Genomic DNA, 17,434 nt, shown 5'->3' with positions numbered 1-17,434 from the left:
AACTGTTGATCTTGTAGGTGAATGAAGAAAGAATGTCTCTCTCCATAGACAATTGTTGCTATGTGTTGGCTCTGTGGATAGATCTGCTGCTGCCATATCTTTATGGACTGGGGTTTTGCTGGTACAACATACTCTGGGACATACCCCAGCAGGTTTGGGATTTTATATCCAAGGTCAGTTCCCACAAAATTAAAATCACTTTTTCTCTTCATTCTTTGATGATCCTTCTTCTGCTTACCTGGTGCTGAAGCTAAATAGAGATGACAATGTCTTAGTTGTACTCACAGACCATCTGTGCATGGTTTGAGAACTGTCGTGAATTTTAAATTTAGTACATTTGCAAGTGTTTGTGGTCCCACGTATCTAGGTGTCCCATTGGACATAAGTCTGCTTTAGACATTGCTGCTTGATTTAGGTTTCCATACATTTGTTTTAGATCTTATGAATCTTCAACTTAGAGGTTTCAGAATAGATGAACACCTGCTAATCCTTCTGTGATGTTTAAGCTTTATTTCAGTGATTCTTGCAGCTGAAATTCTGTTTTGTCTTCAACAGAGACTGTACAGTTGGTGCTGTTTTGCAATGGAATGAAAATATTTTATGGGTGATAAGAGTTTGCAACTTAAAATTAATGCTTTTGAAATTGCATAGCAGCCAGATGGAGGAGGGAAGGCAATGTAGAAAAGCAGTTGGTGAACACCCAAAAATCTTTAGTCTGGAGAAGTATGTTGGGCATTACTTTGAAATTACATACTCCAAGACAAAGTTACTCCTGAACAGGATTAAAATGTCAAGATTTCTTGCTATGCAAAAAGTTGCAGTATGTTGAGATAGCTTTCTGTGCTTCAGAGGAATAATCTACCTGTAAACAACCTTGTTCGTCTGTGTCGGCACAGTATACTAACAGAGTTGTTTGGTTTTCTGCTTTTGCTCTTTACCCTTTGAGAAAAAAAAGAATTGAATTCTGTGGACTGTTCAGAGACTTTATTGTGCAAATAGCATTTCTTAATAACTATACCAAAACCAATGTAGTTACATTTAAGTTAATATAGGGCAGTTGAGTCTACCAAAAATGTTCATTGGAGTGAAGCAGAAGGAAAATAATTTGGGCTTTGCTTTACATTTTGAAATAGGCAGCTTTTACTTCTCTTTCTGACTTCCCTTAAATAGCTTACAATGATCAAAGCATGTCAAGAAATTGTAAAATAATTTCAAATGCATTAATAAAATTAATGTCATTGGTATTCATATGTAGTTGTTTAATGCAAACAAAATTATTTAATCCACTGGCTTTTAATGTACCTTTTGGCGTGAGTTATTTAATCTATGCTATTTATTGGAGTAAGAAATGAGAAAACTGCATGTGGAGTATGGATTTTAAATCATAAAAGCATTCATCAGAGCAAATAACATAATGTTAATTAAAAGGCGCTTTGAAATATTACAAGATCAGTTGATACCTCTTATGTCAGCCCTTCTGAAAAATATTGTGGCACTGGTACTCTGGTGAGGTTAAATATGAATTTTCATTATAAGGCTTTCTTATTAGTATTAAATAACTTGCCCTTTTCAAATGGTGACACTTTGAAAGTTCAAGAAGGACTTACATTTTGCAGGATAGGGTATTTTAAACCCACTGAATTGTTTTTGCAGTGGATTTCTATGTAACTTCTTTTTGACTAGACTTCAGAATTGCATATTTTTTCCAATCAAAGTATTCATTACTCAGAAAAAAAGATAGAAGACTATTAATAATGAGCATGTCCTTGTATATACAACTATTATATTAATATATAGAAATATGTATAATTGTATATTAATATTGTTGTATATATAACTAATATAATTATATATGCTACTTTAAAATATATGTACTATATGCTATATATTTGGTGCACTTTATTGTAAGGATTATATGTTAGTAATTTTATAATGAGAATGCTTTGCAAGCAATAGTATTTAAGACCATGTGAAAATACAGAAATTCAGTTAAATGTGATCTTGTCTCTGTAGTGATACAATGAAAAAGAAAATGTTTAAAACTTTGAGATGGAGCTTCTGTGTTGACCACTGTAGTCTATTGCAAAAAATACAAGAAGTCAGGCTCTCTGCCTTCTTACTTCCCTTCTCTTGCTCATTTCCTTGCAAGGACACCAGTGTGTTAAATTCTGTTCTTCGATTTTTTGTCTCTTACGAGAGATTTAATACCTATTGGTTTGGGATACCATGCAACTAATAAAGATCCCAGGGAAAATTTGCTCAAAACCCACACTTGACACTCCCAGCTGCTCAGGATGAATAATGAATGGTAGAACATGACCACAGATGTTTGTTTCAGGAGGGAAGCAGTGGTTCTGCAGAGCAAGTTTTTTTCCAAAGGAACGTACTCTAGACTGTGAAAGTACCACACTTCTTAGTCGTCCATATTATTTAAATTTTGGTAAGAGTTTAGTAGCTAATGAGCAGGCATTGATTTTTATGTCATTTTTAGATCACTGCAAGGATAATTAAAAGTATAAATAACTTAGCCTCCCGGTACATTAAGTATATAGACACATCATCAACCATAATTAAGAATTGTTTTTAGATTAAATCATTTTTACAAATAGTTATTTAATTTAGCAGCTTTGTCCTTTGGTTCAGTAAAGTCATCTGTCTTTTCTCTCAGAGCTGTACTTGTGGAAAGGGCAGCTTTAACAACATTCAGTGAACTCTGAGATTTAGGGTTGAGCTTCTGTCAGCTTTTATATTGGATTCTTCGGCACAGGCTTGCTTCATCAAAGCACTGAAGCTGCAGTTAACATCTCCTTCAAGAGTTTCACAGCTTTTGGAGCCCTCAATGCAGAGCGCATTTACCCAGATCGTAACTAATAAAATCTAGTGTCACGGTTTGAGACAAATTCGGAGGAACGTCCAAAATGAACGTCCTCTGATAGGAGACGGGTTACAGCCACCCCTTCCCCACCAGGTTCAGAAAGAATTTTCCTCAGAGGAAAGTGAAAAGTTAAAAAAAAGTTATTTATTTAACAAGCAGAGTGCATGCAGGCATGGGGAAAAAAAAAAAAAAAGAGAATAATGCTAAATAATAAAACATCTCACTGTGGAGAGAAGCTGGCAAAATTCAAAGGCCTTGTGGGTGTGGCTCTCTCCTCTCCAGAGCTGGGGTTCGGTGTGGGCCCCCTCTGGGCCAATGGTGTAAGGCCTCCCAATGATGTTCTGGTGTTGCTGAACAGTCCAGAAGAGAAGAAAAAGAAGAAGCCAAAGTGCCGAGGGAAAAAAAAACTTTCTTGCCTCAGCTCACAGACTAGCTGAAAAACAAAGGAGTTGAACTCTCCATCTCTCTCCTGAGGAAGGAGCTGAGAGCTGGGAAAAGCAGGAAGGTGCTTTCCTCCGCTCTGTAGCAGCCAGGAACGCAGGGGAGTGTGTATCTGTGTCCTTGAACACAAAACCGCTTGGGGTTTTTTTTCGCCTTTTCTCTCGGACCCAGTTTAAAGACACAGAAAGGCACGGGATTCATGTCTGGCATAGGGCAGACGATAGGGAATACAGTGTCATACAGTCACCTCAAGACATCTAGTTAATACATTGCCTCAGCAACACTGAGCAGAGCACTGAGTAAGAGCTTTTTAATTTTCCAGTTTTGACCTGTGTAGACTACCCTTGGTTAACGTATTTGTAGAAGTAGCCTGCTAAATTAGAGGTGATGATGGGGATGTGCTGGAAAGGAAAAAAGGGCTTATCTGTTCCTCTTCAAATGCAGACTTACTTTTTCTGTTGCTGAGACAGCTCAGTTGCATTTAAAAGTGAATCTCATGCATGATGAAGGGTGATTACTAATTAATGTCTTTAGCACTGATGGAAGAGGCTTCTTTTGAAATAAATGCAATCTAGTCAGAAGTCTGGTCCAGTTTTTCAAAATCTTGTGAGAAACTTTGTCAGTTTCTCTCAGGTTTGAAATACAAAGTTTTCTTTTGCTTCACTGATGTGCCGTGTGTGTTGTGTTTTTCTGTGAAGATTTAGGATGTTGTGAGTGGGTTTCATAACCTGATGGATGACTGTGTTAGTTTACTAGTTCGTATATCAAGAAATTATGAAATAAATGTATTTCATTATTTTGGTGTCTTAAACCTTGCTTTTAAGGACACGGTTTTGAAATGTTACTCTAACTTACACAGACAATTCATTGGGATCAATGTCATAGTAAACAGTGGAGAAATACCATTCTCTGATCCATGGTGATTCAAATGTAAAACATTATCTAAAAACATTGTGATCAATTATTTCTGCTAGAGAAGTAACTGTCTTATCTATAATCTTATCTGAGTAGTTCTTTTCAAGTTTTGCTCCTCTCTGCTTTCAGAATAAATTGGTTGAATTTCATAGAGCATTCGGTGATTTCTTTTTATTTTTTAAAGAAATCAAAATTTTCCCAGCTTTCCCATTATCATCAACTAAACAGCTTTGAAAATACGACTTCATTTTTTAAAACATTTTATACATATGACTATGGGAACTTTACTTTCCTAGCTGTATTTCTTTTACTGGTTATGGGAATGTGACAGTCATATCATGTTCTAAATTTCTCCTTCAAATGACCAGTTCCTTAGGGAAAGCATTGAAAAGGACAAGGGGGAAGATAATCTCAGCTTGTCATCTTTATTTCTTACTTGTTTTGAATGCTCTGTGCTGACAGTTTAGCTCATAGCACATGGTTGTTCCGCATCAGCATCTAGCACAGTAGCCAAGTATCACCCCCTTGAGTTTTACTTCTTCACTCTCTGTACTACTTCAGTTCAGTTCTGAAATGTGTGCCAGAAATATATTAGAGTTTTATTAGCATTCACCATATGTGGTTCTGTCCCTCTCAAAATGAAAGTTCTTTGAAGGTTCTAATTATATCTTTTAATTTTACGTCTGTTCATTGTGTTTTCATGGGTGAGACTAATAGATACCTCTTAGATTGAAGGAGTTCTGAGTTTGAGGTTTCACTTTCATTTGCAGAGGCTGCATCTGAAGTTTGATTAACAGTGGGGAAACCTCTGACTTGTTCTTACTGGGGATCAATTCCATTATCACCAGTCCTTCTTCCTGCCTCAAAATTTAAGATTTTTTTTTTCCAGTTGTCCTGAACTCCACAACATAGAGTGCACTTGTGTAAAAGCACCAAGTCTCTCAGTTTGTCTCACTCATTAGGGACTATTGTGGGCTCTGACTAACGTGTTTACTTTGCTTATAGTAGTTGTTTTTGCTAGATAGAAATGTCATATGATGGAGTTTATGCTCATGTTCTCCCAGGTAAACACCACTTGATTAGCTGGTATATATGTTGCTGTGTTCCATCAGCAGCTTTTCCCTGTGGAGTTACTAATGTGCATTTTTTCTCTGTACTCAGACAGTGATTTTCAGGAAAACATAAAACTTGCCCAAACCTAATTTATTTGAGATCTTGCTTAAGAAAATTTGGTTGAAATAAGCTAAGCGGATTAATACAAGTTCTGGGGAGGAGTGGGATGAAGAAAAGAGAGAGAAAATGGAAAGAATGGAGTGACAGACAAAATGCTTAGAATTATTTGTGTTTTCCTGTTAGTGAGATCACTGACAGACAAAACTGGATGATGATGGTGATTCACAGAGGTGGATTTAACATCCTGTGAAAAAAATCACTCTGGCATGTCCTTTTCTTGACTTGGAGCATGCTCTGAGCTTGAACCATTTTCCTGAGTATTTTTCTACCTTTCACTCTTTTAAAGCCTGGTTTCTAAAACTGACTCATGTCTCCCTCAAACACTGGCAAGGTCAGTAGGTAGTGGTGAGATTTTACGTGTCACAAAATTGGTCCAAAGTAGATGCAGTCTTGTCCCCCACAATGAGTTAGAGAATCTATGCAGAATTTATGAATTTTATTTGATACTGAGGGTCATATTTTTTTGTGTCAGACTGTGAAGTCCAGAATCTTAAGGCTTCTTTGCAGTGTAGAAAAGTTGAATATTTGCTGAAGGAAGAACAGCATTATTGCTCTTGTTGATCTCATTTTCCTCAAGCTAATGTCTTATCTTCCCCTTATTCCTTTCAGCCAGCATACCAAGCTGTGCTGTGATCTCTGGGAATTGTGCTGGGAACTGGTGGGCTGAGTTGTCCTCTGTGGATGGTCACGCTCCTGAGGAACATTATCAGCTAATCTACCTCTTCCAGTAAACAGAAAGCAGTCTCCTCTCCTGTACTGGAAGTGAGACAACTCCCCTTATACAGAAAGACTGCGAAACTAAGGTGAAAAGCAGTGGATTCTTTGTGGTTTGTTTTGCTTTTGTTTTAAGCATAGATGCTTTTCTCTTTCCTCCACAATAAAGATTATGGAAAAATGTTTCTAAAAGCAATAGGGATAAAGAAGAACAAAGAGAAATGATCTAATAAAGCAGTGACTTCCCACAACCATTTGTGTTAAATGCTGTGAAAGGGCAAGTCACAAAAACTAATTCCTAGCACGTGTTCCTGGAGCTGGGATACACAGGTTTTGTTTGTAATAAGGCAATACACTGGAATAATTTCAGGAAATACTAATAACTGAGCAATTAGTAAACAAGATTTGCAATGTGATTAGGCTAAATGTCTTTATGCAAGCATTCTTTCCCTCAAATAAACCAACAGCCACAAAAGGAAAATCCCTAGTTCAGTGCCAGGGCTGTACTAGTTGGGCTTTAAAATGAGGACGCATCTCCAAAAAACCCTTATATCAAAACACAAGAATAGAATCAGGGTAATGATGTAAGTTGTGATGTTTTGAATATTGCTTGGGGTTCTGAAAAGATTTTCTGCAGAGAGGGTGTTGACCTGTGGAAACACCTTCCTTGGATCCAGAACCTTAGCATACCACCTCCAGTCTCCAAACTCTCTAGCTGTGTTTGAAGGTGCCTGCACAGTGCTTTGTTTAGACTTGCTGAGACTCTCTGAAAAAGAGAGCCCCTGTTTTCCTAGCTTCACCTACATTTGTCTGCATCACCAGATTGTAGAAAATGTAGAAAAAAGAATGAGTAGGGAGCATATTAAGGTAAGTTTCTAATTGTGTGGGGAAATGAAGTTACCAAGTGATAAGGAAATGTAAAACTCCATTCTGGATTACAGTTAACAAGACTCCTTGGTTACTGGTTACTTAGTGCTCATCAAGTGGCTTTAAGTGTTCCTTCTGGAACATTTATAGAATCATAGACTCATACAATGGTTTGGGTTGGAAGGGACCGTGAAGATCATCTAGTTCCAGCCCTGCTGTGGGGAGGGGGGATACCTTCCACTAGACCAGGCTGCTCAGAGCCCCATCCAGCCTGGAACTCTGAACCAGTCAGGGCTGCCTTTTCTGGGCTTGGCCACTTATAAAAGAATTTTGTTTCCATTCAATGTAGACATAGTATTTGTGACTTAACTGGAGGCTTGTACCTTCCAATAATGAAAATACTTCACAGTCTCTTCTAAACATCTCACCTTCCTGTTCTAGTGGTCAGTTGGGGGTTTTTGTAATAGATTTAACAACTTTTCCAGATCCATGTGGCACAGTATAAGTGTCCAGTGGGATACTACATATTACAAAGGCAGTTAATGTGTGGGAGGTTTTGTCCTCTGCCCTTTGGTATAGTCTCAGACATGTTGGAAATCTTAAGTGATGCACTGCCATTAGAAGAGCCAGAGGCTGCCTTTCTTTACCATGTAATGCTTCCTTTGTCAAGATGACTCACTTTGGTGAGGTCTGAGAAAAGACATGGTGTATTTGGTAATCTAGATGTGATATGATTGTCTTTTAATGTGGGGAAAAAGAAAAGAATGAGAGAAAGCGCTCTTTTTTTTTAGGGAGGTGAAAGCCGCTCTGACGTTCTGTGCATTATAGATCTTGCTTCTATGTATCAAAACAGAGTTGGATTCTTATATACCCATAGATAAATTAGGAAGGAGGAAAAATGTAAATATTAGGAAAGACAAAAGCAAAGAGTTGAAATTCAAGTGCCCAATTTCAGAGAAATGGAGGTAAGAAGGTGAAAGTACACCCACTCTTTGAAGAAAGATGTGTAAATTATGCTAAGTGAGACATCTTCTAGAAGAACTAAGAAGGTGCTATGTACAAAAAGTATATATGCAAGTCTATGTGTAAGAAGCAAGACGTTACAGACAGTAATTTGGTTTGGGAGACCCGAAAGAATGAGAACTGTTCAGGGTGACACAGATATTGTGAAGAGAGTATTTGCTCAGTTTTCACCATGCTGAATTCTGGGGTCATGACTCCTCTCCCAAGTGTTTAAAAAAATGTAGCTGTTTCTAGAAAGTATCTTAAAATAAGCAGCAGTTCAGTCAGAAGAGCTGGAGGAATTCAAAAGTGAAAGCTGATGCTAAGATTTTTTATTGAAATTCTTAAGTCTCCTTCTTCTGAAGGAGAAGGGTAGGAAGCATTGTCTTCCAAAGTGATGCACTCAGGTCTGCTGAGAATAATTGGCATTCATCTTACCCAGGGGTATCTGGTACTACCTACCCAGACAAAGTTATTGAAGTAGCTGGATCACTGATCAGTCTGTCTGTTTGTACATTATGGAAGAAATAAGCCTGAACTATAGGAAGCAGAATGATCTTGTGTCTTGAGTAAATCTTGTTGAACTAATCTTGTTCTTCAGCATGTGATAGTGGGAACAGTTTATAGGAATATGCTTCTGAAATGTTGTTTTTATGAGTAACTCTAGAAATCTTAACTGTTTTAATACATCTAAAGAAAAAAGCTGTATAAAATGAACTGGGATTGAGTTTTGCTTGGTACAGACTGTTAGTAAGTTCCCAGTGAGCATCATGAACATCAGTTTTGAAAATCATGCCTGACCTCCTGTCTTTTCAGAATTGAATGGAATCTTTCTTTGTAGAAACAAAATAAAAAGTGGAGGCATTATCTTCTGCATAGAATACTCTGTGTGTAAAGTCATTATATAATGGGAAATCACCAGTGACAGATGAAATTTTGTTCAGAAGTAATGAAACTTTGAATTAGAAACATGAGTGATTTTTCCTAAAATATGCTAACTTTTCACGTTATGTATCTTTTTGAAAGATATTGGTGGTATGGTTAAGGCACTTTATCTAAATACGCTGTGTTTTTGTGGTAAAAGGCACTGATCTGGGACTTTTACAGGGAAAACATGAAGGGAATTTTTTATCACAGTGATATGACACATTTTAATACTTAATTGAAGCTTACGGTTTGGATATATTTTAAGAAAATGAAAAAGATCCTTTTTTTTTTCAACTCTATAGCCTTGCTGATGCATGGGAAAATGATATGGGAGTTCATCCTTTAAAGTTTCCATCAGAAACGTGTTTGGAATTATTGCTGATACTGGGTTTGAGTACCGCATCTCTGCCACCTTCACTTCGCTGCATGAACTCTTTTCAGGTAAGGAACAGCTTCTGTTTCAGTATAAAGGTGTTACTTTTGGAAAAAGAGAGGTCCCTGGGGCCCATAAACCCTTTCAGAGGGTTTGTCTTCTGGAGTTGCATGACTCTCCATTGTATTGAAATGTAGACCAAGGCGGAAAACGCCATTGTATTTTTAAACAGTGCATTACTATTTAAAGTGATGAAATTTAAAGAAATTTCATCAAACTTAGGCTGGGTAGCTAGAATCATTATTAAAAAATGTTGTGGGTTTAAAAAAAAAAAAAAAGAAAAGCCTCAGCAAAAAAATAAAGATTTCCAGTGGGGAAAGCGTTCTTCTGTGTAATACTTTGGAAGTTCTCAGCAATCATAGAAATTTTCCAAAGAAAACATTGTTGCATTGTTAAACTGTGATTTGTATTTCTTTTGTAATGTGTCTGGAGAGTATGATTTTTACAAATGCAATAGAGACAACTGAATTCATGATGATATGACATAGCTACTCAGCCTTTTTATGAAGTTTCTGTCTTCCCCTGTAGTTACATAGTCTATCAGCTGTGTATTGATGCAAAACTAAAGTAACCAGCTGTTGAGCAGGAATTGGACTGAATCTGTGTTTGTTCTGGCAGCTATAAAAGAATCATCATCTTAGTGGGACTGAGTGTCCTTAACAGTTTCTAACATGAAATCAGGTAGCTTCTATTTGTCCTTATTTCCTGTTTGTAGTTAAGGCACATCTAATTAGTGTTCTTGAGTTATGTTTACTGAAAAATAATCTTTTTGTAAATTTTTGGAGCCAAAAACCCATGGTTGTAAAACAAAATCAAGTAATTGATTTTAATAGCGTTATACTGATGTACAACTGCTGAAAACTCCTCTAGATGTTAGGAAATAGGTATGTACCTGCATTGTGTAGTCTTATAAAAGAGGCATTGTTGACTCGCTTTTCATTTTATGTGCTTGGAAACAGGGAATCTGTATATGGTGTATATGGGTACAGCAGCAGCCACTGATCAGTTCAATATGTTATTTTAATACCCAAGGTCAGAATTGTAACTGGGTTGTACATTCAGAGGCCATAAAATTGAAAAATCTCCTGGATGCCAACAGATTGCAACAATCTCAAGGACTGGGCAGTGCTAGTTATCCATGCAGTTGAATAGTCCATGTTTCCTATTAAGAAGTGAACATTTTGGTTGTCTAATCCAAGACAATTTATTCTTTGTCCATTACATTACCAGTAATCTGTGGTATAGTCTTCTCTGCTTTCCCCACGACAGGTTAAATAGGAGTCTCTTCCTGTATGCCGAGGCTGTATGTCCTGTATTGTTCCTGTGCATACTCAGTCCCACACTGTGTATTTGGGATTCCCTTTGATTTGTGTATGAGGTAGAGGTAGGAAGTGATAGATGTCTGTCAGCTGGTGTTTTTACCTCGGAGTACACAAAACATCAGACTTTTCTTTTTTTCCTTGTCAGATTCTGCACGATTGTGCTCGATTGCGCCTGGGTAATTTTAGCTCTGTAAAGAAACCATTGCCCTACAGGCACATGGTGCAGGTCCTGGAACCATAGGGCTATACCAGCTGTGGGGTGGGAGGTCCCCATGCATTCCCTGGAGACCCTCTGACCATGGCCTTTCAACCCCAGATTTCTGTGGAACAGGTGAAAGCAAACAGTACTTTGCAAAGCTCATTCACTGAACACTGGCCTGCACAGATCGTGGTTTGCCTGCCTGTGTGCCAAGGTTGGTGATGTGACAATGTCCTGTCTTTCATAGCAACGCACTCTGCAGTTTTTGAAAAACCCAGGTTCAGAAACCTGCTCTGCTAAGATAATGTTCTATTTTGCCAAGTGAGAGGAAAGGAAAATGGCTTTTTTGATAAAATTCTGTGACTCCGACTCTCACTCTCCTTGGCAGACAGTCAGTATCACCAAGTGTTTGTCCTAGAGGGCAAGCACTGTCTGGTAAAATATTGTTTTATTTATTTTTATCCTTATAAACCTTGTTTGGATCTCAGTTAGTGAATCCATGAAGCAGAAATAAAATTTGCCCAAGCTTTTCACTGATGCTTTATAATGGTCTGCCAGGCTTAATTTTTTTTTTTCTGGCTTGCTTCTTCATGTTCAGCAATACTAGAATTACAGATCCTAGTTTTTCTGTATTTTTCTTGGAAAAAGTTGGCAAGATCTGAAGAGAACTTGAATAGCGATAATAAATTGTGCTGTTGCCTGAGCATAAGATCACGCTGCATCCAAAATAGTGAAGATTGTGAGCCAAAAAGGGAATAATGAAAGGGCACTAATTGAAAACTGGTATTTCACATATCTTAATGGAGTAATGGCAAAATGACAAAACTAGTTATGCTTTATTTTGTGGTAGACCTTAATCTGGAAGTTGTCTGGTAAAATTTAAAACATTTTAATTCTATATTACAATTAAACTTGCATTTGAACTGAAAATAATTGCAGAGTTCCCTGTTATCTACATAGTGGAACAGTGGCAGTCTTGTTCAACAGGGGCCAGGCTCTTGCAACTGAATGCTGGAGGAATTAGAAGGAAAAAATGACCCCAGAAATTGCCAGAGCTTTCTCCTTTCATATATATGTGTTTCCACTGTTGGACACCTGGTGAGGAGCTAAATGGACCACTGCTTTCCACTGCTTTTCTTTATGTTTTCATACAGTATTTAGAAATGTGTCTAACAGACAGCTCTAATGTAATGATCTAAAAGTCACAGTTTAACTCCTGATACCCTGTCAGGATGGCTTTTAAAAATCCAATTGTTTTTAATTAGGTAACCAAAAAGATGTCACCAGCACCCGTGTTTTTTGAGAATGTATTTACCCTCTCTCCCAATTATATTACAGTACTGCAGTGTTGACAAGCCAAAATTTTAGTTGGTATGCATCTGCACTGGATGATGCTTAGGCTCTAAAAGGCACACAAAGGAAATCTGCTTAGTTGCTAATAATCTGTAATAAACTCTGTTCTGCCTTGTGCTCTTGAAGTACTCTCTGGGACTAGCTTAGCAGACTCTGTATCAGTGCTGAGAAATAAATTACATTTTATTTTCCATTGGTGTGCTACTGCTTAGTAACATAATATTTGAAATCACTTTTCAATTCTGTTTTGACCCTGTAAAGATCTTTCAGTGTGATTTATGTTGCTAGAGGAGCCTGGAAGAAAAGAGCAGCAGCAGACTGTGCTACATAGCTCTCTGCTGAGTTTAAGGTGCTCACTAAAGCCAGCTTATAAGTTTCCCAGGCTGTTGATCCTAGGTACTAGGTTGTCTTTGGGTCATCTCTCATTTTACCTGTACAATTGCAGTGACAATTTTTTGGTGGACTACAGAGAGTTAACTCTTAGCAAGCTCGAGCCTCTAAACTCTGAAGGACCAAAGTGGATAGACTGTATCTTGCTGGTTGATGGCAGCTCCCAGCTTTACTGGAGAACATGGTTTTTCAGCCCTGACTTGCATCTTCCCAGGCTTGTAATCCCTCACCCATACTAAGGATGTCTCAGATTAAGGTAATAGGATTGACTGAGACACTTGATACTTACCCTGGAGCAGTGAGAAAAGCAGTAGGAAGGGAGAGAGGAGTTTGCTACTAGAAGAGATTAATTTTTAGTTTGCTTTTGCTCTGAGCATTGTTTTGCCACTTTCTCTTCAGCTCCATTACACTGCACGGAAAGCTGTGTTACCTTATTACACACTCAATCTACATGGCTGTCCACCCACCTGAGCTGTCAGCCCTTTGCTTTAGGAATGGTTGGGCTTTACTTTGTGTATTATTCTTAATGCTTGCAAACACTTGTAGCTAGCACCCACTTGAGTTATCATGTACTTTATCACGGAACTGCTCAGCTGCTACTTCTCAGCCCAGTCTAGGAGAACGTGTTGGTATTTCAGAGCCTAAGGCACAAAACAGTTAACACAGGGAGATGCTTTAAAGTGACAAGCAATCTCTGCTGTGTTTTTCTAACCTTATCTCGTCTTTCTCTGAATTCAAGCACAGTGAACAGAAAATGTCCTGGATATTGAATTCTTATGATGATATATGGGGCTGTTGGGCACATTTTCTCTCACTGATGTTTTTGTGGGAAACCAGGCATTTTACTTCCCCTATCAAGGCACTATTCATAAGGCCACAGACTATAAACAAGAGTTTTCAGCATTTAAACAGATCATGGTTTTATTTTTACTTTTACAGTTGCATGAAATTGAAGGAAGATTGTGATTAAGAACTGCTGAGCTGTTTCAAAATTTTGTTTCAAATAGCTCGTGATAGTTTTTGGAGCTGCACCCAGTGCCCCTGGTAGCTTTGGTTAAGTGAAGTGAAGCCACTATTTAATAAAAAACAAAAAAATGTTCATTCTACCATTGCAGTAAGAATCCCTAGTGGTGTCTCTGAAGGAAAAACTCATTTGCAGTTATTTTGCTTTCAAAAAAGGAGGAAAACCCAAGGTTTCTCATGGAGCAGCCTGTCAAGTTCTCTGTCATTTAGTCTCTTAATACAGCACAGGAAACTTTTTAAAGGCAACATATTTAGAAATAGGAGTTGCTCAGAAAATAAGAATGAATAAATACAATATTCATTATAGTTTAGTGGCTCTAGTATATGAGTATTAAAAGGGTCACGGAAAACAAAATATAAAATTACTGCTGTCTCTCAGGTCCATGCATTGTCAAAATTAAAGTGTTCCTTGATATTTGGTGGTTTTTAATATTGATACTTTTATTTTTATGTGTCTCTATATGTATGAAAAACAATTTCAAAATCATTTATTGCAAGAAGTTAGCTGAAGATAGCAGGTGCACCTGTGTCTTCTGACAGTCCTTTTTGAAGCAGACAGCTGAGTGAAATTAAGAAAAGTTTGTTCAGCTTGGCTGTTCCATTTGTTCTGGGCATTTGGAGCTAGAGAAGATGCACATATTCTTTTATGCTGGATTCCAGTCCTTTGGAGCACTGTCAAACAGCAGCAAAGACAGGACAAAGGTACAAGAAAAGAAAATATAAAGAGTGAAGGAAAGGCTTTCAAAATATTGTGTCTTTTATTAAACTATCCCAGAAAGGAAAATTAAGTAAGTGAGTTTATGCAGTAAAATGTCTTATTATCCCTTTAAGCATTTTTTTAAATCACATGCTATTATTTGCCTAGTGAGGATCTCCCACAAAATGAATTATAGGTCTGAATATGTGTATTCTGTAGTATTTCACAGACAAAAGATGAGTTCCAAGATACAGTATGAATTTAAAAAAAATATTTCTCTCAAGCTTGCAACTGCTCTGAAACTTCTGCATTAACATTGACAGTATTATGAAGCAACCACTGCAAATACATTGCAATCTCTGTTTAAATACAGTCATTTTTGCTTTCCTTAGCTGACCGGTTCTACATAATGTGTACTACAGTGAGCAAAACCTGAGTAGTTAGTGCCAGCCTATTTTGGCTGCTCTGATTTTACCCAAAATAAAGATGTTATTGCAGGTTAGTATAAAAGTTCCTGCTATGTGCTTTTTGTAGTTTTGACTAACTCAGATAGGATGCCAGGATAACACAGAATGGATTTCTTTTCCGTTTTATTTGTGATCATTATGTGTAAGTTTTTAAGTTTCATTTCAAACAACTTGTTTTAAATAGGAAAGAAGTACCCAAACCTTATATATGAAAGCAGATGTAGTTTTGTAAAATATGCATACAAATATTTAACTGGCTTTTAAATAAAAGCACTTATAGTGTATATATTTGGGGTTTTTTTTATGTTTGTCTGCATTTAATAAGAGCTATAATAAATCTACTGAAACACTGCAGAATAATTGAGAAAAAATTATAAAATTATACTGAACAAATGCTGCCAAGAGCAAGTGATATTAAGAGAGTTAGTGTTTCAATGACAAATCTGAATACTTCGTTGCAGAATTAGAGAGATTTCTATGTTCAATTAAGAAATTATTATTTTGTCTGCTGCTTAATTGTTCCATATTAAGTTGATTTATAATATGTCACTCAGGTTATCTTACTTGGTGTTCACTGTAAGCTATCTTTTAAAAGTATCTCTGGAGCATTCAGGTATATGCCTTGGACACTGAGACTATCCATTTCTTTTGGTGCTACCTTTTAGGGCCTCAATCTCAGAGGGAACAATTTTTTAATTGAACTAAAATTAGTATTTTTAAGTCCTTGTTGAACCTGTACCAAAAATGTTTCATACTGATTCTGCATAAACTTTTTTAAAGCATAACGTCACCTGATTGAGCACTGTTCAGCTCTGTATATGCAGGAGCTTATTGAACAATGTCCTATATGTCCTCTTGTGTCCCTATATGACTCATCCGTATCTGCAGCACAGGCTCACATTTCTAGCCTATGGTTTTGTGGTATCTGTGGCTGCTTTGGACATGCTGATGGGAAGGTATTACTTCACTTACCTAATATGTGGCATGGCTACATTTCCTCTAATGGAAGGAGCTGCCTGTTTATATTGGCCGGAAACAGAACGAAATCAATCATGTGCAAACCTGAACTGAAGCTATGAATGGGAAAACTGCAAGCTGAGCTTCCTTGTGAAAGCACAAAATTTTGTGATTATTTCATTGCTCAGTGATGGAGAATCAGAACCTTGACAGCAGTGGCCCTAAACTGATTGAAAATTTGTCATCAGTTTCTTGGAAAGGGTAAATGGTTCTTTTTTTCCAAGGCAGTTCTCCATTAAAGAGGAAATCAGAGAGAGGGAACCCGCACATATTATAAACAGAAGTAGATTTAATTACAAAAAGACTATGAGCTCCAAGTAAGAAACAGTGCATGTGTAGCATGCAGGCAAGTGCCTCCTCTGGAAATATGGTCTCCTGCTGCTTGAGAGGGTAGATCTGCTGGAAGAACTACTCCCTTCTGTGCAATCCCCTTTGCCTAGAATATGGCAAAAGCCACCTGTTACATAAGCATCTGGTAATACATTTCAAAGCAGTTTTCTTAGAAAAGATGCTCAAATATGTCATCAGGGTGCTTTGACCCTGGTTGTCCACCAAAGCTGCTTTATCAGTCCCCTCCTCAGCTGGACAGGGGAGAGAAAGTCAAATGAACAGCTCGTGGGTCAATGATAAGGACGGGGAGAGATCACTCACCAATTACTGTCATGGGCAAAACAGATTTGACTTAGGGAAATTAATTTATTACAAATCAAATCAGAGTAGGGTAATGAGAAGTAAAAGCAAATCTTGAAAATATTTACCCCCAAGTCCTCCCTTTTCAGGTTGAACTTTATTCTCAATTCTTTGACAGCTCCTCCTAGTGGTTCAAGGATACAGGGAATGGGGGCCATGGTCAGTTCATCACACGTTGTCTCTGCTGCTCCCTCCTTCTCAGGCAGAGGACTCTCACACATTTCCCCTGCTTCAGTGTGGGTTCCCTCCCACGGGTGGCAGTTCTTCATGAACTTCTCCAACATGGGCCCTGCCTACACGCTGCAGTTCTTCATTAACTGCTCCAGTTGTGGGTCCCTTTCCGTGGGGTGTAGTCCTTCAGGAAGAGGCTGCTACAGTTGTGGGTCCCCTGTGGGGTGACAAGCCCTGCAGCAAACCTGCTGCAGTGTGGGCATCCTCTTTCCACAGAGTCCATCCAGGAGCCTGCTCAGTGCAGGCTTCCCACAGGGGTCACAGCATCCTTCAAGCATCCACCTGCTCTGGCATGGGTTTCCTCCACGGGCTGCAGGTGGGTCTCCTGCTTCCCCCATGGACCTCCATGGGCTGCAGGGGCACAGCTGCGTCACCATGGGCTGCACCAGGGAACTTCAGGGGAATCTCTGCTCCAGTGCCTGAACACCTCCTCTCCTTCTTCGCTGACGTTGGTGTGTTTGCAGAGCTGCTCCTCCCACGTATGCTCACCTCCTCTCTCCCAGATTGTTGAACAGTTTTTTTTTCCCCCTTCTTAATGTCTGTTATCCCAGAGGCACTGCCACCACCACTGATGGGCTCAGCTTTGACCAGCTAGTGGGTTCTGTCCTGGAGCCGCCTGGCATTGGCTCTGTTGGACA

General features: G+C 38.3%; 1 protein-coding gene across 6 annotated transcripts in view; it reads left to right on the top strand.

Moving 5' to 3' along the window:
- Positions 1–17,434, top strand: part of UBE3D (ubiquitin protein ligase E3D) — a 163,607-nt gene that overhangs the window by 38,038 nt on the left and 108,135 nt on the right. For 5 of the 6 annotated variants that reach the window (XR_004239438.1, XM_032104913.1, XM_032104916.1 and 2 more), the window contains exon 9: positions 9,277–9,415. Coding sequence is in view for 4 of the 6 variants with exons in the window: in XM_032104913.1 (XP_031960804.1) it covers positions 9,277–9,415 (139 nt within the window). In the remaining 2 variants the exon portion in view is untranslated. Of the gene's footprint in view, positions 1–6,073; positions 6,268–9,276; positions 9,416–17,434 lie in introns of those variants that run through there. The other variant, XR_004239439.1, reaches the window with a different exon arrangement.

The sequence above is a fragment of the Corvus moneduloides genome, chromosome 3 (assembly GCF_009650955.1).
Source record: "Corvus moneduloides isolate bCorMon1 chromosome 3, bCorMon1.pri, whole genome shotgun sequence".
Classification (NCBI taxonomy): domain Eukaryota; kingdom Metazoa; phylum Chordata; class Aves; order Passeriformes; family Corvidae; genus Corvus; species Corvus moneduloides.
The sequence above is the reverse complement of the archived record's forward strand: the minus strand, read 5'-3'. Positions and strand labels throughout refer to the sequence as shown.